This window comes from Acinonyx jubatus, chromosome E2 (genome assembly GCF_027475565.1).
Source record: "Acinonyx jubatus isolate Ajub_Pintada_27869175 chromosome E2, VMU_Ajub_asm_v1.0, whole genome shotgun sequence".
Classification (NCBI taxonomy): Eukaryota; Metazoa; Chordata; class Mammalia; order Carnivora; family Felidae; genus Acinonyx; species Acinonyx jubatus.
Window position 1 is genome coordinate 47,643,524 of NC_069396.1, and position 25,091 is coordinate 47,668,614.

General features: G+C 54.1%; 2 protein-coding genes and 1 non-coding gene across 8 annotated transcripts in view; all 3 read left to right on the top strand.

Moving 5' to 3' along the window:
* HNRNPUL1 (heterogeneous nuclear ribonucleoprotein U like 1) overlaps positions 1 to 12,606 on the top strand; it is a 36,841-nt gene extending 24,235 nt beyond the window's left edge. For all 6 annotated transcript variants that reach the window (XM_053211415.1, XM_027037595.2, XM_027037593.2 and 3 more), the window contains exons 11-15: positions 6,914 to 7,082; positions 7,687 to 7,971; positions 9,060 to 9,349; positions 10,641 to 10,832; positions 11,374 to 12,606. In XM_053211415.1, coding sequence (XP_053067390.1) covers positions 6,914 to 7,082; positions 7,687 to 7,971; positions 9,060 to 9,349; positions 10,641 to 10,832; positions 11,374 to 11,490 — 1,053 coding nt within the window. In that variant the 3' untranslated portion in view covers positions 11,491 to 12,606. The remainder of the gene's footprint in view (positions 1 to 6,913; positions 7,083 to 7,686; positions 7,972 to 9,059; positions 9,350 to 10,640; positions 10,833 to 11,373) is intronic.
* LOC113593469 (U6 spliceosomal RNA) lies at positions 6,110 to 6,212 on the top strand. Its single transcript, XR_003413647.1, has one exon. It is a non-coding gene; the product is annotated as a U6 spliceosomal RNA (small nuclear RNA).
* A 140-nt stretch (positions 12,607 to 12,746) lies between the features above and the next one.
* CCDC97 (coiled-coil domain containing 97) lies at positions 12,747 to 24,919 on the top strand. The gene is made up of 5 exons (XM_027037597.2): positions 12,747 to 14,810; positions 17,967 to 18,422; positions 20,011 to 20,286; positions 20,725 to 20,854; positions 22,708 to 24,919. The coding sequence occupies exons 1-5, from the start codon at positions 14,765 to 14,767 to the stop codon at positions 22,826 to 22,828; spliced, it is 1,029 nt and encodes a 342-aa protein (XP_026893398.1). The 5' UTR covers positions 12,747 to 14,764; the 3' UTR covers positions 22,829 to 24,919.
* The last annotated feature ends 172 nt before the right edge of the window (positions 24,920 to 25,091 follow it).

Below are 25,091 nucleotides of genomic sequence, written 5' to 3' on the forward strand. Positions count from 1 at the left end.
GAGCTCCCAGGTCAGGGGACACATGGAGATTTGGGGACAGTGGCTCCGTGCCCCTTCCCTGTACCTTGCCCTCTGCATCTCTTCCATCGGGCTGCTCCCGAGTTTTTCATAATAAACCAGTAAGCTGATGTTTACAGTGGAAGAAATGAGGCCTCCTAGCCAACATAGAAAAAGAGAGAGCTCATGGTAAGAAATTAGTTCTTAAAGACAAAAAGAAAAAAGCTATTGACTGATCTTTATGATCAGTCTTTAAGATCAGTGATCTTTATGATAGACAAATTTATTTAAAGGATCTTGCCAAGCAGTTAGGTGTCAAGAGTGGAAATTTGGCTTGCTGATGAAACAGCCATGCTACAAAAACTAAAAGTTGGTCAAAGCCGTGCCACACCTCTGGCACTACTCTGTGATAGTGGAGATGTGAGATTCGCTCTGAGTGTTGCTATTCTGGAAGGTGGAGCTGAAAAGGTGTACTTTCATCCAGTGACAAACACCGAGACCATAGGATTGAGCCCTGAAGACTCACATTTGTAAAGTACTAATTGGGTTAACGAAAAAAACAAAAAAGCAAAACAGTTGAGCACAAGATAGTCCAGGAGCCACCCAGCGTTATTCCCCCAGCTCAGCCCCATTACTGATGTATATAGCCAGCTTTCTCCCCCTTTAAAGACTTCCTTTTCTTTCTTTCTTTTTTTCTTTCTTTTTTTTCATGTTTATTCATTTATTTTGAGAGAGAGAGAACGTGAGCAGGGGAGGAGCAGAGAGAGTGGGAGAGAGAAAATCCCAATCCGTGCTTTTGGCGCAGAGTCCAACAAGGGGCTTGATCCCACAGACTGTGAGATTGTGACCCGAACCAAAATCAAGAGTCAGATGCTCAACAGACAGCCACCCAGGCACCCCAAGAGTTGTTTTGTTTTTTTTTTAATTTTTTTTTTTAATGTTTATTTATTTTTGAGACAGAGAGAGACAGAGCATGAACAGGGGAGGGTCAGAGAGAGGGAGACACAGAATCTGAAACAGGCTCCAGGCTCTGAGCTGTCAGCACAGAGCCCGACGCGGGGCTCGAAATCACTGACCGCGAGATCATGACCTGAGCTGAAGTCGGCTGCTCAACCGACTGAGCCACCCAGGTGCCCCAGAGTTTGTTTTTTAAACAAGCCTCATTTTGCCCCATTCTTTTTGTCAGGGCATTTTGAAATTGTAGTTTGACTAGGCCCCAGTGGGACTGGGTCCTAAAAGGTGTGAGAGCAGTGGTGTTTTAACACCTTGAGGATTCCTTGTTTGGACACCCCAGCAAGTATTCCCTGCCTATCTTTTTCTCAGTTTGCTGGTTAAATTAACTGTGAAACCTATTTCAGATATGTAGCCCGGTGGAGAAGGATTATAGTCATAGTGGTAGATGGTCTTAACATCTGTGTTCAACATTTCAAAATGGGCTCTCTCTGGAAGTCAAGCCCTAGCACCTCAGCCAGGCATAGAACGGCTTAGCCTTCTCAGCTTGTGCTGGCTTGTTCAGGGACAGGATCCAGGGCAGTACTGGGTGCACCTGTGCTCTTCAGGGCTTCTGGCTTCCTGGTAGGGGGGACCTGCAGGTCAGGCCAAGTGATCTAGGCCAGCAGGGAGACAAAATAACCTAAACTCCGAAGGAGGGAGAAGAGTGTTCTTGGATTAACCACAGATCGTAGGATTGACTTGGGGTCTGAAGCTATAGGTTACTCAGGCCTGGGAAGAGGTCTAAAGTCAGTGGTTTGATCTGTCTTTTTGGCTTAAGCCCCAAAAGTGGGTTCCAGAAAATCCTGGGGGTATGATACAAGATTCACAGCAGACCCCTGGCCAGACGCTGGCACTTCCCACTCCACCAGCTTTGACAATGAGGATAAGTTGATGAACAGCTGTCTCCTGAGCTAGATAGACCTCCCAAAGCAGAGACAGTAATGCAGGCCATGTCCCTACAATCCCAGGATCTCAGCTCAAGGCTCTTTTTCCCTTTTCTCTCTGATTTTTCCTTAGTGTTCAGACCTCCCTCCATGTGGCTCTCCTGTTACTTAGGTTGGCCTCAGAAATGCTAGTCCTTGAGAGGGAAGGAGAAAGAAATTGTGTGAGCCAGGATTCTGCCTTCGGTCAGGATCCCAGCCCCTACCCCAGGATGTATCTCATTGAGCACAAGCTCTCAGGTGTGTTGGGGCCTGGACCTACATTCCATGATTACTTGAGTCCTCTTGAGATCATGTGGGACATCTGGGGAGGGAAAAAAAAGTAGATGGACCAAAGGGGAAGCTTAGGCCTCATCAGGGAAAAGAACCTATTTGAAGTTATTTGGTCAGTTTACTGGTAGAACAGGTCACTGCTGACTTCCCAGAAAGTCACAGCCAAGAATGGTGGGAGCCTTGGTGGAAAATTAGGAAAGCTTTCTGGAGGTGGGGTGCCTAGCCAGGACATGGATGATGATAAAAGGAGTTGAGACTTTGCCCTGAGGGTGGTGGGGAGAGGGACATGGCTAGCTTTGCTTGACTGGTAAAAGGCTGAAGAGCAAGGGAGAAAGAGAAGTTGGAAGCCACATTGCTTCACGTGGTCTCTGGGGGCCTCTGCTTACCGGTGGAAAGCGTTTGGAATGAGATGCTGCCTGGCCTGCCCCTGACCCACCACAGGAGCTCTCCTGGAGGCTTTTGAGAAGGCCTCTGCAGGGCCGTGTGTGAGGACCCTAAACCACCCCAGAGTTGAGGACTGCAGGCTAGGAGTTCCCTCAGGGCTCTAACAGCTCAGAGCCAGGCCAGGCAGTAATCAGAAACCGCGCTGGAGGTGACCACATTGCCAGCCCTGCCTCAGTCGTCAGAACATGTGGTTCTAGTCCCACTTTGTGTCCCTGTTGACAAGCGCCATGCCTTCTCCTGAAACACAAACCTAGGGCTGAGATTAGAGGCCCAAAGTTAACCGCCTATTGTTGGCAGGTGTTGGAGAGGGAGGGGTTTCTCTTCACCTTCCCATCCCCAGAGCCTCAGCCTGTGTCATTGTTGACACTCCAGCAAATTCTCTTCCTACATATGTGGTTCCTTCCTCTGGGCTCCCTGAGCCCAGAGTGAACTCTTGTCACCAGCTTTAAATTTGCTCCACGAATCCAGCCATGTTTCTGTCACTGCCAGCCTGACCCCGCTGAGCTCTGGACAGGGGACAGTGGGACTCTCACAGAACTCAGGCTGGGAGCCCACTGTGTTTCTCCCTCACTCCCTCAGGCTGTCATACACTAGAGCTATCCACATAGCTTCTTTGAGGAACCCAGTTCCTGTCCTTCGGCCCACATGGCTGGGGATTGGGGATAGCTGGGGACAGGGAGGCAAGAAACATAGCCCCAGACCTTCGTAGAGTCAGCATCTTCAAGCAGGGTGGGACTGGGAGAAGCAGGAGCTGGACAGAGGGATCCCACACAGCTGGAAAAGCTGACCTAGCTGTTGTGCTGGTCTCCTAGCAACAGCCACCAGCAGCCCCTAGTGACCGTAGCAGTGCTGGGCCGGCTCAGGGGCCCTGACCTCACTGTGTTTGCTGTAGCAACAGCCACCAGCAGCTAACTCCCTTTCCTCCTGGAAGCCAGGCATTTGCATTTCTACTGGCCTGGTTCAGGCACTTCCCTTCCCCAAGCCCAGGACTAAGGGGGAGGGACAGGCAGTCTTGAAAACACTCGCCAAGTGTGTTCTCAGCACCTCCGTTCCAGAGTGTCTGAGGAGCCATCCCTCCAAGTCTAGCCACTTCCCCCGACAGGGGCCAGCTATTTATGAGTTGGTTCTGCTCCGCCCCCACCCCTCCTATCCCCAGAAGGTGCAGGGACGAGCCTCTGCCCCCCATCTGCCCCTTGGGAAACCTCCAGGTGGTGTTTATCCATGTCCTTGGGGTTCGAGGCAGTCAAAATAGGATCGCTTCTTAAGAGCAAGAACATGGAATGGGTTGTCCATAGAATGATCTAGGGCCACAGTCCCACTGGCACCTATTCACTCTGGCCTTTGTGCCAGGAGAAAAACCTCATTATTTGGCTAGAGGAGGCCAAATTCTATCTTGCTATGATCAGATGCCACTTTCTGCTTTGCCTTTAGGAATGAGTCCAGGAAGAGCAGTGGAGAGAGGGACCTTTCCTCTAACCTGATGTGCCTCTTAACCATTTGTGGCCCAAGGCCTCTCCTTGGGCTGGTCCCAGGTCCCAGCCTGGGTGTCCTCCTGCCCCTCCTTGAAGGGTGGAACATTTTCCCTGGGGAACAGGGAGGAACATCCCTGCCTAGTGTGTGTTAGGGCTGGGGGTCTGGTTGGTGAGAACAGCTACACCCACAGCCCAGATCTTTCAGCAAATGTGCTCTGGGGTCCCTGGGCTCTGGCTGACCCACAGCCTAGCTTCCTGTTCCTTGTGTCTTGGGAGAGGATCTCTTGTGACTTTTTCTTTTTTTTTTTTTTTTTTTTTTAAATTTAACTTTCCTTGGTCCTTTCCATTAGGAAGCCTCTCCAAGGACAGTGTCAGTCCTGTTGGCTATATTTTCAGACCCACCCTGTGTGTGTTGACTTGGAACTTTTCCTGCCCCCTCCCTGCCACATGCCAGACGTTTTCACATCTGCAACTCCTCAACAGAGCCAAGAGGAGGGTGATATGATCCCTGTCTTTCAGATGAAGAAATTTGAGAGGCAGGCTAATTAGGTGACTTGTCTACAGCCTCACAAATAGTAGAAGGCACAGCTGGGATTTCAACCCCAAGCTTCTTCCCCAAAGCCTGTGTTCTCCCTGTCCCATCTCACTGTCCCTGCCCTTCTGATGGGATGTCACTGTAGCTTGATCCTCCCCTGGCCTGGGTTGCTTTGCATTCACATTTTAACAGCGAGAATATCCATGGCACACACCCCCTCCACAATAATAGCCATAACAGCCGTGCTTCCCATTTGTTCAGTGTTGGCTGTGAGCCAGGCCCTGGGCTAATCAAGGGCTTTTACTCACATGAACTTCTATTGTCTTAATAACAACTGTATGACATTCATACTCTTTTCCCCTCTCAGGGCTTGAGACTCAGACTCATGAAATACGCAGTACGTTGATTTTACAGACAAGTAAGCCAGAGTTTTTCACCCAGGGCCATGCAGGTGGGCCATGCAGGTGTGACCTGACCAGGTCCACCCCACACACTGCTTGCCTCTGTCAAGATGCTCCCACTCTGGAGGCTGTCTCATAACCCCACTCTAGGAGTTCCTCGTGTTTGGACGGTTGCTTTGTGGTCCTTTTCCGCTCAGTCTTCACCAGCTCTAGGAGGGCAGCTTCTCATCTCTGTTTTACAGATGAGGCAACTGTATAAGGGCTGGCCAGAGCTAGTTACTGGCCGCACTAGGGTTTTTCCAACCTTGCCAGGCTGTGTCTTCAAAATGCCATATTTTTGTGTCCACTGGTGCATGCCCCTTACAGACTCTTCACCTCTGTAGCTTCTCCCTTGAGTCCCTGTCAAAGCCATTAGAAGTTGTTTAAATGCAGTTATTCCTCGTTACTCCAGAGCTGTTGAGTGTCTGAGTTTGGATAGGGTGGATACCCGTATAGGTGCCTGGGCCCCACTTCTAGAGAATGGGGTTTGGGGGTTCCTTAGTGGGGGTGGGCCTGCTTTTTTTTTTTTTTTTTGGAGTAGCATCCAGAAGGTTTGGGTGTGCAGGCTGAATCTCCCAGGTCTGGGCCCCAGTCCCAAAGGGCCTGGCATGTAGTTGGTTTTCAGTAAATGGAAGCTAATGGTCACTGCTGCTCTCAATCAAGTGTTTTCTAGAGACCCACTTTGTGCCCAGTGCACACTGCACACCGCCCAGACGAAGAGAACAAAATGTTAGCAGCAAAACCACTTGTGAAAAGCATGGGCTGCTGCCTCGTCAGGCTCTGGGTAAAAGCCTGTGGATGAGACTGATGTTTTAGAGAGGGACTGAGGGAATGAAAACAGTCCACACGGCAGTCAAAAGGGGGTGGTTGATTATGGCAACCACTGTGTAAATATTATGGAGCCATTAAAAGTGAACACTGACACAGAAAAAAGGTTAAAGAAACATTAAGTGAAAAAAGCCTTCAGGAGAGTATGTAGCATGATTCCACTTGTGTTAAAAATCACACAGATCGGTGCTCACTTTGGCAGCACACACACTAAAATTGGAACGACACAGAGAAGGTGAGCATGGCCCCTGCTCAAGGATGACATGTTTGTGAAGCGTTGCATATTTTATTATTTTTTATGAGAGAGAGAGAAAAGGAGGGGAGAGAGCAAGCTCAGGGAAGGGGTAAAGAGAGAGGGAGAGAGAATCCCAGGCAGGCTCCATCCCATGAACTGTGAGGTCATGACCTAACCCAAAATCAAGAGTGTGACACTTAACCGACTGAGCCACCCGTGCACCCTGCATTTTAAACATGAACACTTTTCGTTGTGTACCTATAAGATTTTTCCACCAGGTCTCAAAGTCGGTGCTTTAAGAAAAAAAAAATCACACAGATCTTCCTGGAAATACATAAATTCAGTACAGGCCATCTCTGGGAAGTAGGACTGGCAGTAAGCGGATGAAGGGATTATTCTTACTCTAAACTTTATCCTTGTACTCTGACAGTTTTATCGTGAGCAGGTGTTACTTTTAGAATTGGGGGTGGGGAGGGGTAGGGCGTAAAATGGCATACCAAGAACAAATAGGAGTTAAAAGCCCAAGTGTAGGTACCCCTTATCCTGTGACTGTCAGCAGCCACTTTCCCAAAGCCAATTTCTCAGAATGGGCTCAAGAATCTTAACAAAAGAAGAGCACAGTTTCCTGAGTTTGTTTTGTTTTGTTTGCTTAGAGCTAGTGTCCTTTTCTCAATTCCTGGCCCACAGAATACCTGATAGGAAAAAACCCAACTCGTAACGTACCATCTCTTGCCTCTTCTGTTTCCTACCCCTAGACAAATGTTTATGGGTCAGCCCAGAGACGAAAAATGAGACCATTTGAAGGCTTCCAGCGCAAAGCTATTGTAATTTGTCCCACTGATGAGGACCTAAAAGACCGGACTATAAAGCGAACTGATGAGGAGGGGAAGGATGTCCCAGATCACGCGGTCCTAGAAATGAAAGGTAGGAGATAAGCCAGCACAGCAGGGTCCTTAGGAGAAAAGCGCCTTCCATCGTCCTTTCCTCCCCAGCTCCTTGCTTATTCCTCTTTTGATCTTGTCCATTCTTTCCTTGCTCCCATTTTGCCCTTCCCTGTCTAGTGCACCTGTGAATGGAAGAGCTGCTGGCATCTCTCACAGCATGGTTTAGACTAGATGGGGCTGGGGCAGGATGAGGGAGAGGACACGTGGCGGGAAACGCTGAGACCTGCACATCTCCTGCCTCTGGCACCCACTGGTGGGGTGACTGAGCAAGCTTCATTCTGCTCCTGTGTAGAAACAAGGATGGTGATTCCACGTCTCTGGCCCACTCCCTGGGGAGGCTGGAGGGAGTGTTTATGTTTGGTGGGGCTTGTAGCCACCTCTTCAGAAAAGGGACAGGAGAGTCTTTATTAACTCCTGATCATTGTCAGAGAGGTTAGGACCCTTTCTCACTTCTGTCACTCACTATTCATGCCTCTGCCATCTCCCTTCTGGCCGGCCAGTGTCCTGGGGGTGTAGGGGACTAGACCTTGGGAGGTACTGACCTCCCTCTCCCTGTTCCCTCCGGGGCCCTGCCTTCCTCCTAGCCAACTTCACGTTACCAGACGTTGGGGACTTCCTGGATGAGGTGCTGTTCATTGAGCTGCAGCGGGAAGAAGCAGACAAACTGGTGAGGCAATACAACGAAGAAGGTCGCAAGGCCGGGCCACCCCCTGAAAAGCGCTTTGACAACCGAGGTGGTGGTGGATTTCGGGGCCGTGGGGGCGGTGGTGGTTTCCAGCGCTATGACAACAGAGGCCCACCAGGGGGCAACCGAGGAGGCTTCCAGAACCGAGGAGGAGGCAGTGGTGGAGGAGGCAACTACCGAGGAGGTGAGACATCTCAAGCAGAGCTCTCTCCACTCTTGGCTCCCGGGTCAGGGTTGGTGATTGCTTATTCAGTCAGCAGATGAATTTTCCCTAGTACCAGCTGTGGGCTGAATTCTGGTGGAGAACCAAGGTGATCAAACTCTGGGGCCTCAGGGAAATTCCCACTGTCCTGCTTCTCCTGGGGATTGCTTCTGAAGCCCATGCCCGTTTGTAGGTCACCCTCTGTCATTTTTACGAGTCCAACCTTCCATCTGACCGTGAGCTCCTTAAGAAGAGGGGCCAGGCCGAGTTTACTGCCGGTCCTGCCTTCCAGCTCAGGCACAAGGCAAACATTAGGACTGTTTTCAGGGTTTAGTATTCAAACAAATAGAAAAATGGGCTTAGGTTAATTTGCCCAAGTTTCTCCCAGCTAAATCCAGAGCTGGGAGCAGGTGGTCCAGTGCCCAAGTTTTCTATCTTAAGTTCTGCTGTCTCTGAGGTAAAGTGTATGATCATGATTTAACTAGCATACCCAACTGTTTCAGTGTTGTGCTAGATGGTTCTGGGGACACAGCCATGACCTGGACAGAGACATCACCCTGTGCTGACAGTACAGAAGGATTCTGGACTGAATGGCAGAGCCCAGGGTTACTGTGAGCTTGGGTGACACCAGATCCAGCCTGTGAGGGAGCCAGGCTCAGGAAAGGCCTCCCAAGATAGCAATGTCTAGGCTGAGGTCCAGAGACCTGTGGAAGTTGACAGGGGAAGGGTTCTGGGCCCAGCAGCAGCTGGTCAAGGGCTCAGGAGAGATGGCCCATTTGACCCAGCCTGAAGAGGACTGTCCTCAATATTTAGCATCCCTCTTCCTGACCTTCTCTGATTTGTTCAATAGCTATCAAGATGCTGGGGACACAGTAGAAACCAAAACAGCTCTGGTCACGAGCTCACAGTCCAGTGGGCAGGACAAACCTGTCAGCAGACAGTGAAGACTGAGTCATCAGGGCTGTATGGGGGACGTGCCCAGGGGTCTGGGGAAACCCACAGTGGAGCCCAGCTCCTGAGGGTCCCGAGTTCAGAATGACGAGACCTCCCACCTGGCTTCTCCAATGCAGGTTTCAACCGCAGCGGAGGTGGTGGCTACAACCAGAACCGCTGGGGTAACAACAACCGGGATAACAACAATTCCAACAACCGAGGCAGCTACAACCGGGCTCCCCAGCAACAGCCACCACCACAGCAGCCCCCGCCACCGCAGCCTCCACCGCAACAGCCGCCGCCACCACCCAGCTACAGCCCCGCTCGGAACCCACCAGGGGCCAGCAGCTACAACAAGAATAGCAACATCCCTGGCTCGAGCGCCAATACCAGCACCCCCACTGTCAGCAGCTACAGCCCTCCACAGGTGAGAACATAACATGTACGGGGCAGCGATTGTGGTCCCGTGCTCCAGCCGCGGGTCTCCACTCTTCCCTCCAGCCCTGCCCTTCTTCCTGGCAGTGCTTTTGACTGGATGGACCCTAGCTACTCCTTCCAGACCCAGATAAATTGGGAACTTCTTGTTTTTCCCCTTCACCCCACCTGTCAGGGTGGTGTGCTATAAGTGTTGAATGCTCCAGCAAGTAAATTTTTCTGGGCTGTGTCGCTGGCCTCTACTGAATCCCCAAGAAAGCACTTGATCGGAGCTGCCCTTTGCCGAGGCTGGAAGGGACTGACCCCCTTATCTCTAACGTACTGAGACAGGCCCTAAGGTTGGGAGGTCTCGCCCTGTGCCCTGAGAGTTTCACTCTGGAGCAGCTCCTAGCTCAGTTCCAACTCTCCACAAGCTGGTGCTCGGACTCTGGTATGCACAGGCCTGTCACCCAGAGCCGTCCGCAGCCATTTCCTGAGCGCCTTCCACATGCCAGGCCTGGGAACAGCTGCCAAGAGACATTGGTGAATGGCTCCTAGTCCTGCTTTAACCAGAATATTTCCTAGAATGGGATTTGGGCAGGCACGAGTTCAAGCCCCCGCCCCACGTCTTAGTTCTGTAACCTTACATAAATGTTTCACCTCTCCGGACCTCATATTCTTCATAAAAGGCTAGAGTTGTTTATAGAACTCACTTCTGAGGTTTGTTGTGAGGGATGGGTGGCATTATAGCTTTGTGGGGAAAGCTCTGGAACTAGACAGACCAGAGCTTAACTCCCAGCTCCACCACTTCTTACTGTGTGACTTGGGCCCGGTTGTTTCACCTCCTTGAGTGTCAGCTTCCTTCTCTGTAAAATGCCACTAATGGAACCCGCCTCTCAGATTTGATGGGGGGATTAGATGGGTTAACGATAGAGCCTGGATTTGGGAAGCACCTGGGAAATTGCTACTACAGTTGCTCTCAGCCAACCTTCCCAGAGCAACTGCCACCACTTATTGAGTGCTCAAGCTTACTGAATATACAAAGCAGTCTGAAGGGGAAAAAGCAGTGGAATTTCAAGAGATGCTGTGCGCCTTGCTCCCCCAGGGTCTTAGAGCCAGGAGACTGCAGAACACAGCCTTACATCCCACCCTGTCCTGCCATGTCCCAGAGCTGACCCGTTTCCTCAGCCCTCAGACAACCTCCACCAAGGAAGTTCCTTTGTGGGCCCACTGCTTACAAAGGCCCTTCCTCCATCCCAGCTGAGCTATTTCACAGAACCCTGATTTTTCCCCCCGTTTTCCAGCCGAGTTACAGCCAGCCACCGTACAACCAGGGAGGGTACAGCCAGGGCTACACAGCCCCTCCACCTCCACCTCCACCACCGCCTGCCTACAACTATGGGAGCTATGGCGGCTACAACCCGGCTCCCTACACCCCACCGCCGCCCCCCACCGCACAGACCTATCCTCAGCCCAGCTATAACCAGTATCAGCAGGTAAGTGCCAGACTCAGGCTATGGGGGTGGGGGGAAGGTGTGCTAAAGAGACTTCCGGGGGCCTGGACTGGAGTCTGTATTTATTCCTAAAAAGATGGGCTGGCCTCAGGCCAGTATTTGTCTGATGTAGCCATTCCATTTGGTGGACACTTACGTACCAGCTGCTCAATACCTGATCTGAACCTCCCCTCCCAGTGCAGCAAGCAAACTACAAAGCAGGGGCCTTCAAATCCTGCTTCAGCACCATGGCCAGTGTCCACACCCCTGGGTTGGTGCTAGGCCATCATAGCTATTAGTAAGTGTTTTGAATATGGCTATCTGGCTGTACCTGAAAGGACATTAGGTTGGCAAGCCAGGAGGTCTGGGCTTTAGTCCCTGACTGTCCATCCACGTGGCATCAGGTCAACCACTGGTCCTCCCAAGGTGCCTTGATTTCTCTCTCAGGGGACCCATCTCTGCCCTGGGTGGGAGTAGGGTCAAGGCAGGAGCCAAATGTGGGTCTGGGTAAGGACAACCTGGTGCTCTTGGTCTCTCTCTCCAGTATGCCCAGCAGTGGAACCAGTACTATCAGAACCAGGGCCAGTGGCCACCATACTACGGGAACTACGACTACGGGAGCTACTCCGGGAACACACAGGGAGGCACAAGCACACAGTAGCCGGTGTGCTCTGGAGGCCCCTGCCGGCTTCCTCCACCAGCGCCCACCTCGGCCCCCTCGTCTACCCCCACTGGGTCCTGTGGTGCTGGGGGACGGGTCATCCCAGGGCTGCCTCCTTTCAGCCCACTGCCTCCCCTCTGAGGGGCTTCTTCCCCAACACAGGGCCGGGCATTTTTCTCTGGATTCAAACAGGCAACAGTGACCTTTTATTTTCTGTTTGTCCCCTTCTTCCTCCCCTTCTCTTCTTCCTCCTCCCCTCCTCCTTTTTGACTGAAGACCCCCCCCCCCCCCTTGGTCAAACAGTGAGGCTGCAGTGGCTGAGGGAGGGCCCCTTCTGCCCATCTGTCCCAGTCCTGCTCCAGCCCCCTCAGCTTCCCACACCCTCATGCAGTTGGTTGTAAATTCTTCCAGGAGCTGTTTTACTGTCTACTTTTCAGGATTTAAAAAAAAAAAAAATCAAAAACTTAAAAAAAAAAAAAAAACCCACAAGTTTAAAAAGTAAAATGCGGAGGGAGGAAGCAGTGACAGATTTTTTTTTTTGGTAATTATGCTTTTTTTTTTTTTTTTTTTTTTAATTTTTAGAATTTCTCTGTTTTTACTGTGGCTGTCAATACTTCATCAGGATAACCATTTCTTTGCTGAGTTCAGGTGACTGAGGAAGAGCCACACCCTCAAAACAGAACACACAAAACAAAACTATAGAATCATCTTTAACCTAACTTTTTATACGATGTCTCAGTTTCCCGTAACTTTGCACACAAGCTTCTGTGTTGAGTTGAATTGTAACTGCTTTTTGTATTTGGAGAGAGTGTGACTATTGAACTTGAAACCTTTTATTCCGGGCGTCTTGGTAGTTTCTGGTGGGATTAAGCGGGTGAGAGGGAAGAAGGGGAGGTTGGGGGGCTCCTTCCCTTCAGAACATGAAATTTCTCCCACTGCCTCCTCTCCAGAGGTCTCCCAGGTGCCAGACCTAAAGGTTTTTCCTACAATGATCCTCTGATTATTTTTACTTCCCCTTGACCCATATGTTTTAACAGGATTTTAACAAACTGCACTTATTAAGAAATGTGTTTGCTTTGTTTTGTTTTCTTTCAATAAATGACATGGCACCTCCTAGCAGGAAGGAAGCAGGGTTGAAACCCTGAAGTGTTACTGCAGTTGGCCTTTAATTGGGGCGGGGCCTTTTCAGGGGGACATTATTTGCTCATCTATTAAACACATATTGAGGGATTCATGTGCTGGGCCCCATTTTTGGTGCTGGGAATGCCCCCTTAAAACTGGGGCTCTCAGTTTTAAAGTAGTTCTCTGGTCCCCGCTCTTTTCTGATCCTCTCACACCAGACAGTCCCAAATCTCTCCATGAATTTGTGAGTAGAAGGCATGGCAGGTCCCTAGGCAGAGGATGAGGTAGGGCTGATGGGATGGAGACCAGGGGTGGACTGTTGGGAGTCATCACTGGGTGTGACTCCCCAGACACGTCAGCCCGGGGCCTTGGGTGCTAGACTTAGGACGGTTCTTGCCTATGCTTCTGGATCCAGGCCGGTGGGAATTCCACGGTGCCCGCTCTGTGCCTCACTCTGGACAGTGCTGGGGATATAGCATGGTCAAGGCAGTCCTGAGCCCTACTCTCACGGGTCTCCCAGTCCAGAGGTAACACAGACTTTCTAAATGGTGACGGCACCAAGTGGTCAGCTGGGAAAGCCGGAGGTGGAGAGTTTGGTGAGGGGAGCTGGACAAGAGAACAGTTTTAAAGATAGCCAGGGTAAAAGACTCTGATTGCATTTCTGTGGCCTAGTATCCTCCTTTCCCAACAACTGGAGTCATTCCTTTATCCCCTCTGGACATGTGGTATTCCTGGCCCCTTGTGAGGGACAGTCCTGGGGCACAGGAGTGGCCAGTTCAGCCCCTTCCCTTATAGTACCTCAGAGCCTTGTGAATGGGACACAGGCTGCAAAAAGGCAGGAGGAAGGCTGACCAGCTTTGAGATTGGGGCTGGGGCATTAGAATGTGAGATGGAGCCAAGACTGGTGGCTAGTTGGGCTAAAAGGGACCCTACAGTACCCCTGCCCCCACTCCGCCTATCCCGGAGAGCAGAAGGAAGGGCCTTGGCCCCCATCTGGGAAATCCCCTTCCTTGCAGGTCCACATGTAGGGCAACAGCACCCTCTGCTGACCTCTCTGGGTAATCTCTTAAGTGTAGTCTCCACCCATCTGCTGTGTAGCAAATGGGCCTCCAGATCCCTCATCCTGGCGATGCCAATGGGAAGTTATTCCCTTGCTCCTGTCCAGTGTCTGGATCATTGCACCAGCCTCCTCACAGATTCCCCTTACCTCTAGTCCTTTACCCTGATGCCCTCCTGCCTGCTACCTGAAGGATAAAGGAGCTCAAGCTACTTAGTGCAGCTTATGAGCCCCCCACCCCCACCCGTGTGCCTGGCTCCTGGTGACCTCTCTGGCTTCATCTTTTGCTGTTCCTCTGAACTTTAGATCGGTGGTTTTAAGTCCTGCTCATCGTTCAGGTCTCAGCTTGGGTGTCTCTTCCTGGAAGGATGCCTTCCCTGACCCTCCAGGCTGGGGTAGGCAACCCCATAAGATCCCTGGCCACTCAGGGTAGTCACTTGCGTGGTGTCTGCCTACTTTGTTGGTAACTCACACTTGGAGTCCCTACCCAACACCTCAAGCAGATCAGGACCAAGGTTGTCCCCCCTCCACATCTGCAAATTCCCAAGGTCCTGGGAACACAGTGGGAAGCTCTGTCTGATCTCACCGCCCATATCCTGCTAGCCAGGGACTGGCTGTGATGCCAGAAGCAAGAGACAAGCTTAGTTATTCTTTGAGGTGGTGAAGGACAAAAAGGGGATGGATTGGAGTCAAAGCCAGACCATAAACCCTCAAGAGGCTCTGGAAGGTGGCCATTCAACTATCCATCCAAAAAGTAAGCATGCCAGACTTTGAAGTTCGAGCAGTGAACAGTAGTTCAGATCCCTCCAGACAGTGCAATTCTGCAGCAGGTCAGATAGGGGTGGGGGAGGAAGAGTGGACGAGACTCCCCTGACTCCAGCGCCCTTAACCTTCCTGGCTGCGAGAAGGCGGGACCTGGAGGGGGGGGGCGCATGCGCAAAGGAAGGTTCGCCTTCAGCCCGGAACTGTTGTTTCGGACTCGGCGGAGCACCGGGACCCAGGAGTGTGCTCGGCCGGAAGTGGCCGCTGAGGACTTGGGACCAGAATTGGCGTGCGGGGCCTGCCGCGGCGGTTAACAAGTAATAGAGAATCAGGATGGAGACCGTGGCGACCACGGCGGCGGCGAGGGAACCCGATGAAGGTGAGGTCCTGGCCACTCGGAGGAGGCGGGAGGGTGGGGCTATGGTGTCACTGGGAAATGATTCCCCGTGAGCTCGCAGGAGGACTCTTTATAGGGGGACACCTGCTCTCGGGTTTACCAGTCCGCGTGGCCACTTAGTCCAGATTAATCCGTCCCTTGTTGCGAGCTGCAGTGCTTTTCCCCATCCCCTCCCCTGAAATTAACCTCTTTCAAGTTCCAATCCAGCCGTTTCCATGTGCCAATCTAGCCCGGTTCCTTACCAGGCTAACTCTTAGGTCAACATAAACCTGTCCCGGCTAAGTCCCAGTGTCCCAATCAACCCTGCCTTTCAAATGACCTCCTTCCCTAAGTCACACTGACCCTTTCCTTGTCCCCAGGCTCACCCTCCTCCTGTCCCATGCAAAGTCTTGCTTATTCGAGACTTAAACAGCTTCCCCATTTCATTCTCATTCCCCTTCCCCCAAAATCCGCAGTTCCATCTGCCGCCTCAGGTCCTTAATCCATTTCTGTGCTGCCTCCCCCCCCCCCCCGCCCCCTTTCCTTTGCATTTTCAATCTCTTTATTCTCCTGATGCCTTCCCCTCCGTATCTAAAATGCTTTAGTTTGGGGGCACCTGGGTTGCTTAGTGGGTTAAGCCTCCAACTCTTGATTTCTGCTCAGATTGTGATCTCAGGCTTTGTGAGATGCAGCCCCCTCCCCACCCCCCCACCCCCACGTTGGGCTCTGAGCTGACTGTGCGGAGCCTGCTTAGGATTCTCTCTCTCTCCCTCTTGTCTTTGCCTCCTCCCGCTTTCACGCTCTTTCAATCTTTCTCTCTCTCAGAACAAATAAATAAACATTTAAAAAAATAAAAATGCTTTCATTTTGCTCATCTTAAATTTTCATCCCGCTATTTCCGAGTCATCCCAGATGGGGCGAGGAGCGGTTGGGAAGTTGGCTGAAGCATCCCTGGCCAAGAATTGGTAACTGTTGAAGCTAGATGATGGCCATGTGGGGTAGGGGGTGGGCCATGGGGGGGTAAGGGGGACTTTGGTTGTCTTCTCTACATCTGTGCATGTTGGAAATTTTCCGTAATAAAAAATGTTTTAACCTAAAGTCTATCCTTTGATCCCATGTACCTTCCAGATACCATGTATCTTCTCCAGAGAGTCCTCCACACCTGTCTCCCATTTCCTTACCTCCCACCCACTTGCCGTCTGGCTTTCACCTTCAGAAACTGCTCTGATCAAGGCCGCCAGTGACCTCCCCCGAGTACTTCAACGGAGTCACCCCATTTAGGGCTTTTCCTACTGGACTGCTCAGAGAATTCAATGCCATTGAATCCTCCATCGCTCTTGAACCTTGTCCCTCGGTTTCGGTGACACCGGTCTTTCACATTTCCTTCCCTTCTCTCAGGCTCCTCCTGCTCAGCCTCTGTCAGTTTTCTATGGCCTCTGCAGCAAATGACCACAAGCTCGGGGGCTAAAAACAACAGAAATGTATTCTCTCAGTTTTGAAGGCCAGAGGCCTGAAATTGGTACCACTAGGCAAAAATCAAGGTGTTAGCAGGACCGTGGAGGGCTCCCTCGGGGGTTCTTCCAGCTTCTAATGGCTCCTGGCGTTCTTTGGCTTCTGACTACATCACTCAGGCGTCTGCCTCTGTCCGTCTTCACATGGCCCTTCTCTGCAAATGTCCAGGCTCCCTCTCGGACTCTGTCTTACAGACACTCATTGTGGCATTTAGGCCCCAATCGAAGATAATCTCCCAGTCCCAAGAGCCTTAACTTCATCGCATCTGTGGAGACCCATTTTTTGGCCAGATGCAGTAACACAGCCTCCAGGAATTAAGGCGCAGCTGTCTTTCAGGGGCCCCTTTTGTAGCCTGTGTTGGTCTCCTTCACGGGCACGTCCTCTTCCCGAGTCAGGCCTCCTTCTAGCCCCCTCTTCTATTGCCCTCACACACTCCCATGCCCTCCCCATGACCTCTCATTTCCTCTGGCGTTAGTTTTGTCTTGGCTCCATGGGCTTCACAACTCTGGCCCCAGCCCTGCACTTTTCTTGTGAGAAGCCTCTAGCAGTCTCTTAGATGTCTCCCCTTGGATGTCCCCTGTGCCCGTGATACGTTCCATATCCCAAGACCTGTTCCTCCTCCATGACTCTGTCTCAGGGACAGTTTGACCAAGCCCCACACCAGAACCCTGGACCTGAACTAGATGAGACCCCACCTCTCAGCTCTTCAGCCCCGAGGCTTGCCTACTCAGCCCCCAGAGCATCTTTCCAACCCCTGCCCCATCCCCTCCTGCACATCCCCTGCAAGACTGGTCCGGCTCAGTCTTCTCTGGTCTCAATGATTAAAACCCTCCCTGAAGCCCATTGTACCTGTAAACCCTCACCCCCGCTTCCCTGTACCAGCCAACCTGCCCAAAGGCGTTGCCTCTATTTTCTGTCTTCTCTTATTTCCTGCTTGCTCAGCCTTGCTCCAGTCCCACAACTTTTGAGAAACAGCTCTCGACAAGATTTGCCTACAGTTCAGCTTTCCTGTTACCAGCGCCCATATTGTCTTTGGATCAACGTGTGAATGAGTAGGAGATGGGGAGTGAGTGAACAAGTTAGTGCTTGTGTTAGTGATTTTGTGAATAAGTGAAAAGGCAAAGAATTGAGTGAGTCAATAAATGTGGTAAAGGACCAAGTAAACACACCAAGCTCACTTGTGCCTCAGGGCCTTTGCACTGGCCGTTCCCACTCCCTGGAACTCTCTTCCTCCAAAACTGTCATAGCTCAGTCCCTCACCACCTCAGGACTCTACTGAAATGTCACTTCTTTGGCAAGTTCTTCTCTGCCCCATTTGAAATTGTAGACTGCCCCCCACTAATCCCAGTCCTTCTGCCTTTCCTCTCTATTTTTCTGCATAGTCCTTGGAACCACCCAACAGACTGTACGTTTGCTAACATGTCACATGTTTTCAGTAATTATATTTCTCACTGTTTGTGTCCCCCACTAAAATGTCAACTTTCTGCTTACTGTGGCATCTCTAGGACCTTGAACAGTGCCCAGAATATAGTAGGTGCTCAGTAAATGTGAAATGAGTGGCTGAGCATCTAGGCCTTTCCACCCACCCCCCTCCCCCGCCCCCTCCCTTCCCATCCCAGGACTGACAAATCTCCCCTCTCCCCACAGGCTGCACAGAGCCCAGTACTGGGCACTGGGGGGAGCTGAGCTGGACGCCTGTCCCACCCAGACCCCAGGACAAGGTGAAAGCAGCAGAGGGAGCACCAGAGGCCCCGAATGGTGGCCCCCCTGGGGTTGAGGATGCGGCGGTGAGTGCCATGCTGCGTGCCGTGGCCGCCAGCCGCCTGCCCGTGTGCAGCCAGCAGCAGGGCGAGCCTGACCTGACCGAGCAGGAGAAGGTGGCCATCCTGGGCCAGCTGTACCATGAGAAGCCGCTGGTGTTCCTGGAGCGCTTCCGCACGAGCCTCCGTGAGGAGCACCTGGCCTGCTTTGGCCACTTGCGCGGTGACCATCGGGCAGACTTCTACTGTGCCGAGGTGGCCCGGCAGGGCAGCGCCCGACCCCGCACCCTGCGCACCCGCCTGCGTAACCGGCGCTACGCTGCCCTGCGTGAGCTCATCCAAGGTGTGGGGCCAAGTGGGCTGGGCAGGAGGGGAGACTGAAACAGAGGAAGCAAGAAACAAGGATGCAAGAGTAGAGACAACAGACAGAGGTCCTGGGAGACAAGTTTTGAGACAGGGACACAGGGAGGTTGAAATAGAAACATGAAGCAATGAGGAAGATCAGTACAAACGGGAAGAGAATGGGATAGGCAGTGAGAAGGGTCAGAATTTAGTAAAGACACAAGTGCCGTTTCAGATCAGTGGGCCGAGGACACAGTACCTTGCACTGTGGTAACTGGTCATCCCTCAGGAAAATGCAATCCCTACCTCACACCATACACAGAGGTGCTGAGGAAACCTAGGGGAGTGTGTCTGTGACCCTGGGGATACAAAGGCCCGCTTAGACAAGGCACACATGTGGATGGCACGAAGAAAAACACTGAAACCGTTTTGACCACGGCATAATTATAAGCATCTTTGTGACCAAAGACACCAGAACTAAAGTTGAAAGATGAAACTAAATGAAGCGGAGAGTGAGTGAAGATTCTGGTTAGGGAGAAGACGAGGTCATAGGCTGTAGAGCGAGGGAGATGGAGAGGGTGGGGCGCAGTGACAGGCAGGGGGTGAAGCTAGAGATCGGGGGAGGCGGAACGGATGAATGGTGAGGTGACAGGCACGGAGCCCAAGAGAGACTGGTGGATAGAGGCAGAGAAGCAGAAACAGACCCAGTGAGAGAGGCTGACAGAGCCAGGGAGAGGGAGAGAAACAGTATGGTGGGAGATCCCAGAAACAGGGAGATGGGGTAAGAGAGAGGGATAGCCACAGACCCCAGTGCTGCAGAGGCCAGGGTTCTGGGCACATTCTCGCCCTGGGCTCTGAAGGCAGGGCTGGGACTGGTGGGTTGGAAGGACCCAGCAGGTTTAACTGTTTTCTGAGGGACAGAGCCACCCCTGCAGGAACAGGCAGCCAGGAGAGATGCGAAGGTCCCGGGTTTGGGGTGGTGGGGAAGCCAAGCATACCTGAGGGGTGGCTGCAGAGAGGAGCACTCTGGGAACAGGTGAGAGCCGGGGTCTGGAAGACCACCGGGACTCCCACCTCTGGCACATCCTGCTGTGCGCACAGACAGGTACACATAACCTACATCGTGGCTTCTGTGTGCGGGACCCCTGCCTGTGGAGCCCTGCACACCCACTCCCAGCCACACTCCTGGCACCTGCAGGAGGGCACGTACACCCGTGTGACCCTGCACACACACCCACGGGCAGGTGTGTGTGCACTCTGCCCAGGCATAGTGGTGCACAGGCCCCGGACCACCGGTGCCTTGGGGGGCCAGGATGTACATGGCCTGATTGCACACACATGCTTGCACATGCAAGGACACATGCACCTACCGGCCTGCTTATGCGCATGCTCAGACGCATGCGTGAGTACTTGTGGCCACGTGACCTCGGGCCTCGGCAGATTTTCCTGCGTGTCAGAACGTGCATGCACATGCTTGCACTCACGCGTCCACGGCTTCCTACAAGCCCGATTATGGACACATGTGCTCAGACGTGCTCACCCCGCACCCAGGCCCCAGCCTCACACGCAGACTCCCCGTCTCCGTGCAGGTGGCGAGTACTTCAGTGACGAGCAGATGCGGTTCCGGGCCCCGCTGCTGTACGAGCAGTACATTGGGCAGTACCTAACCCAGGAGGAGCTCAGCGCGCGCGCCCCAGCCCACCGGCCTCCTGAGCCCGGCGCCCCCGGCACCGCCTGCCCGCTCTCTGACCTGCTGCTCCAGTCCTGCCAGGAGCGGGAGCTGCAGCAACGGCTGCTCCGACAGCAGGAGGAGGAGGAGGCCTGCCTGGAGGAGGAAGAGGAGGAAGAGGACAGCGATGAGGAAGGTGAGGGCCAGTACCGGGGAGGCCCGAGGCTGGGGCCCCCCGACCTGCAAGGTCAGACTCCCTCCCCTGCTTGCCCTGAGTGCCCAGGCTCTCCCAGCCTCTCCAGCATCACCCCCCCCCCCACCCCCCTGCTCCTCAAAGGCACCAAGGAGTCATCACTCACCTCCAGGCCATTACTCATGCTGTTCCCTCTGCCAAGAATGCCTTCCCTTCCCCACCCTTCAGGTAGCAGGTCCTGACCCAGCTCTACAGTCTCCAGAGTGCTATATTGTCCTGTGTTCAGTGTGTGCCCCAGGAGGGCAGGACCAGGGCTGTCTTGGTCACCGCCGCGTTCCCGGTGCCACCAGCACAGAGGAAGCAGCTCTTTGTGGGTGTGTGTTCAGCACGTACCCAAGGGCACCCGTCCCATCCCTCCACTGAGGGTGTCTGCCCCCACAGACCAGAGCCCCGGCAAAGACTCAGAGGCCTGGGTCCCTGACTCGGAAGAGAGGCTGATCCTACGGGAAGAGTTCACCAGCCGGATGCACCAGCACTTCCTGGACGGCAAGGACGGGGACTTTGACTACAGGTGATTCGTGCCCCCCTCCCCAAGCCTGGCACTCCACAGCCCTCGGCCCAGGCATAAGGGTTTCAGATCAACCAGGGATCAGTGGGTGACCTTGGACGAGCTTCGTCCACCTCTGGGCCTCAGTCCCCTCACCTAAAGAAGGGACGGAACAAGGCTGACAGCTCAAATTTGATAAGATGTTGAAATATTTCCATTCGGGTGAGCAGCGGTGATCTAGAAGGATGACACCGCCCCGAGCCCCCCAGGTGTCCTCCGGGCACCGCCGCTTCAGGCCCCCAGACCCCCTGGTGCTACAGGAAATCACCCCTGGCAGGGAGAGACCTGCAGTGGCCTCTGCTGCGGTGCTGCTTGTTGATGTCCACACTGTAACCCTGGGCGAGACACACAGCCACTGCCTTGGAAAGGATTTTGCCATCAGGGAAAAGGACACAGAAGAGTGAAGGGTCAGAGTCAAAGATAAAAGGCTCTGACAGCTGAAGCAGTCTTGCCTTGTGGGTATGACAGCCGATGCCCGGCTTCAGACCCAGCCCCGGCAAACCGACCCTCACCAGCTGTGGGGCGCACGATGGCCTGATCTAGGGAACCCCCCCACCTCCAGAGGCAAGCCTGGCTGATGAGCTGGGGTGGAGCCTCCCGGCCCGAGTTCCGACACAGAGCGGGGTACAGAGTGCCTAGGCCACGGGGAGCCCTCAGAAAGCCGGGTGCCCATGAGGAAATGGGGCCTGGCCTGAGGAATAGAGACGAGCGGGGACCGGCGCCTGTTCCACCCTGGAGGGCAGCTGCTGGGCAGCAGGGCCAGTGGGTCCCCACCACTGTGGGGCTAAGCACCTGCTGTGTCCAGACTGTGGGGATAAAGCAGCAAGCAAAGCTGACAAAAGGGTTCCGTGCCTGAAAGGGGACCCAGTTTAGTGAGGAGGCAAAAGAAGTATTTAGCATCTGGTGCTGCCGGGGCCATGAAGAAAATTAAAGCAGGGTCGAGGGGCAGAGGTGTGGGAGGTAGTGATGAGGGGGCCAGCATAGGCTCTCTGAGCAGATGACATTTCGGCAAAGACTTGCAGGATGTGAGGGGTAAGCGACATAAATACCTGGGGTCAGAGTGTTCCTGGCAGGGGAGATAGCAGGTGCAAGGACCCTGAGGCGGATCAGAGGAACAGCAAGGGGACAGGGGTGGCTAGAGCAGATCGCGAGGGGCGAGGAGCAGGCGGGTCTCCTCAGAGGTGGCGGGCCGGATCAGACAGGGCTTCCTGCACCCAAGGGAGTATGGTGGGGGTCACGGGAGAGCTTGGAGCACAGCCAGGGGTCCTCTTCACAATTTAGGATCACATGCGCCCAGGGCAGACATTTCTCAGCACTGTTGACCTTTCTCGGGCCAGATGATTCTTTGTGCTCATTGTCCTGTGAGCAGCAGGGTGTCAAGTAGCATCCCTGGTGTCCGGTCCCTGGGCACCAGTGAGAGCCCCCCTAGGTGTGACAACCAAAACGTCTGCACTTATCCCCAAATGTCACCTGAGGGGCAGAAGCTTCCTAGTTGAGAACCACTCCAGGGAATGTGAGTCGGCCTGTCACTACATCTTCCAGCATTTTGAGAGAAACCAGAAGTTTTTATGTAAAATCTGCTTGGAAGACGATGCCTTCATTTGAAGCCCTGAGAGACTCCATGCGCCGCGCCACCCCCCCTCCCCCCCCCCCCCACCCCCCCCCCCCCCCGCCCCGGGTTAGCTCCGATTTATAGCCGCATATGGCCTGGGACCTTGGAGGGCCCCCCCACCCCCGGGCTCCTCCAGAGGGTGAGAAGCAGGGAGGCTGGGGTGGGAGGGGGCAGAGCTGGGCCCTGACAGCCCCTCCCCCCGCAGCACTGTGGATGACAACCCCGACTTTGACAACCTAGACATCGTGGCGCGGGATGAGGAGGAGAGGTACTTCGACGCGGAGGAGCCCGAGGAGGCACCCAGCCCAGAGCTGGATGGGGACTGACGGCCGCGCCGCCCACCCTGCCCGTGACTTCCTCTAGGGGACAGCAGGGCAGCCGCCCCACACCCCCGGCCTTGCTGGCTCTGGTGCCGTCCCGGCCCAGCCCCTGCCTCCTCTGTGTGCAGGGCTCCCTGCCTTCCCCCACTCTCCTTCCCTGATCCAGGTCTGTCTCGCTGTCTCTCTCACTCGCTTTTTCTCCATCCCTTTCCTCTTTCTACACGTCACTGTCTTTTTCCTCTCTGGCCTTCTCTCTCTCCCCTCTGTGTGCCTTGGCCTCTGTTCCCACGACTGGGCTCAGGCTGAACATCCTCCCCCTGATGGAGGCCAGCGGGCTCTTTGTAGCTGGAGCCGGCCAGGTCAGTGCCGGAGCGCAGCGCGGGGTCGTGAGCCCCCGGGCCCCGCCTGCTTGTCCAGCTCTGTACTGGTGGGCTCTTGCCTCCTTCAACTTCACCCTGGGCCTCTGGTGCTTCCTGCCCACACACCCCCATCTATCAGCCTCCATGCCGCCTGCCTCGGCCCTCTGCCTCTCAGCCTCTCTCTGGTTTCAGTGTCCTCTCCCCCCAAACCCCAGCCTGGCTGCTGAGGAAGGAGCCTCACCAGGGAGGCTACCAGCTCCCACCTCTCCTTCAGGACCCAGGCTTGGGAGGGGGGTGTGGGGCAGCACTGGGGCCATGGGCCTGAGAGCTTGGGTGTGGAGGGAGGGGCGTGGGGAGGGGGGCTCTCTCCTTCAGCCCCACCGGCCAGCCCCTCTCTGCCTGGCCACAATTTTCCCTTCCTTCACTTCCTCCACCTCCTTCTCCCTCTCCTGTTTACACTCCCCAAATACGCACAGGCTGTTATCATGGGTCCTGAGTCATCCCACACACACAGCCTGCCCCAGCATCCCTGCCCCCAGCTGGCCACAGGGCCCGCCCCACAGAGCCCCCTGCCGCCCTGGGCTAATGGGAGCCAGATGGCCTCTTGGTGACTCAGCCAGTTGGCCTGTGGGAACCCAGGCGTCCTGCCTTCCCATGCCCCCATACCCGGTTCATGCTCCCTCAGTAGACACAGACACACACACACAGAAGGGGTCAGCTGTTGGCAGGGGGGTACAGGCCACACAGGTCAGAGAGATAGGGCCTGGGGACCCTTCACTCCTGTGAGCCAGCATGGTGACACCCTGCCATAGCCAGGCCTGAAGACACTCAAAACCACCTCAGGCATATGGCCCGGAGAAAGGGGGAGACCCCCAAGGCCTCCCGGGACCACAGCCCTTGACCCCTGGGCCTCAGCTCTGCCCTCTGGGTCAGCCAGAACTAGAGCCAGACACAGAAAGTGAGAGCTGGCCTAGAGGCCGAGGGACATTCACACAGAGAGACCATTAAACGAGGAAACTTCCGGTCACTGAGCAGTTCTGTCCTATTCCAGGCCGGATGGGCCTGATGCCCCATGGAATTCTCCAAACAACCCCGTGAACTAGGGACTCCGCTCCGTTTCATAAGTGAGGGGAGGGGGCCAGAAGGGGAATGTTACTTGCTCGAGGCCTCATGGCCACTGACGAAAAGCGAGGTCTAGAACTTCACAGGTCCTAGAGACCATTCTAGCCTGTGTGTTAGCTGTCAGGGCCACTGGGAGCAGACAGACGCACGGACTTGCTCAGAAAGGTCACGAAGAGACAGCTGTCGGGGGTGATACCAGCAGCTAACGCTTTGGGGCCCTCCCCACGTGCTCGGCACCATGCTGCACACGGGCTTGGAATCATCTCGATGGTGTGTAAGTCAGCACCTGGACCAGAACCATCACGGCGGTCCTACTCCTCACTTCCTGCCAGTAGCAATGCCCTGGCTCCCAGAGAAGACCCCCGATCGGCCGGCCAGACTCGCCCTTGGAGAGCCTGAAAGCCAGAGGATGGAAGACGTTTGTCCCTCGGGTACACGTGTGTGTGTGTGTGTGTGTGTGCGCGTGTGCGCCCACAGTCAGAGGACTTCTCTAAGCCAGGGAGCAGCCCCGAGTGAGGTGTGCAGTTTTCATCAGTCTTGTCATTTGATCCTTAATGCTGTTTGTGATATACTTTGCCATACATAGATTGGTTACATAATAAAAAGTGATGAGAGACCACAGCAGTTGAGTCAGAATTAGGGTTAGTCAGATGGTGGAGGCGGGAGCGTCTGCAGCTGAGACAGAGGTGGGGCCAGTCAGGAGGGACTGTGGGAGACACACCCCCGGCACGGCCCCCGCAGCTGCCACTGGACCCTGAGGAGCCAGAGGTGACTGTCCCTCCGCCCCC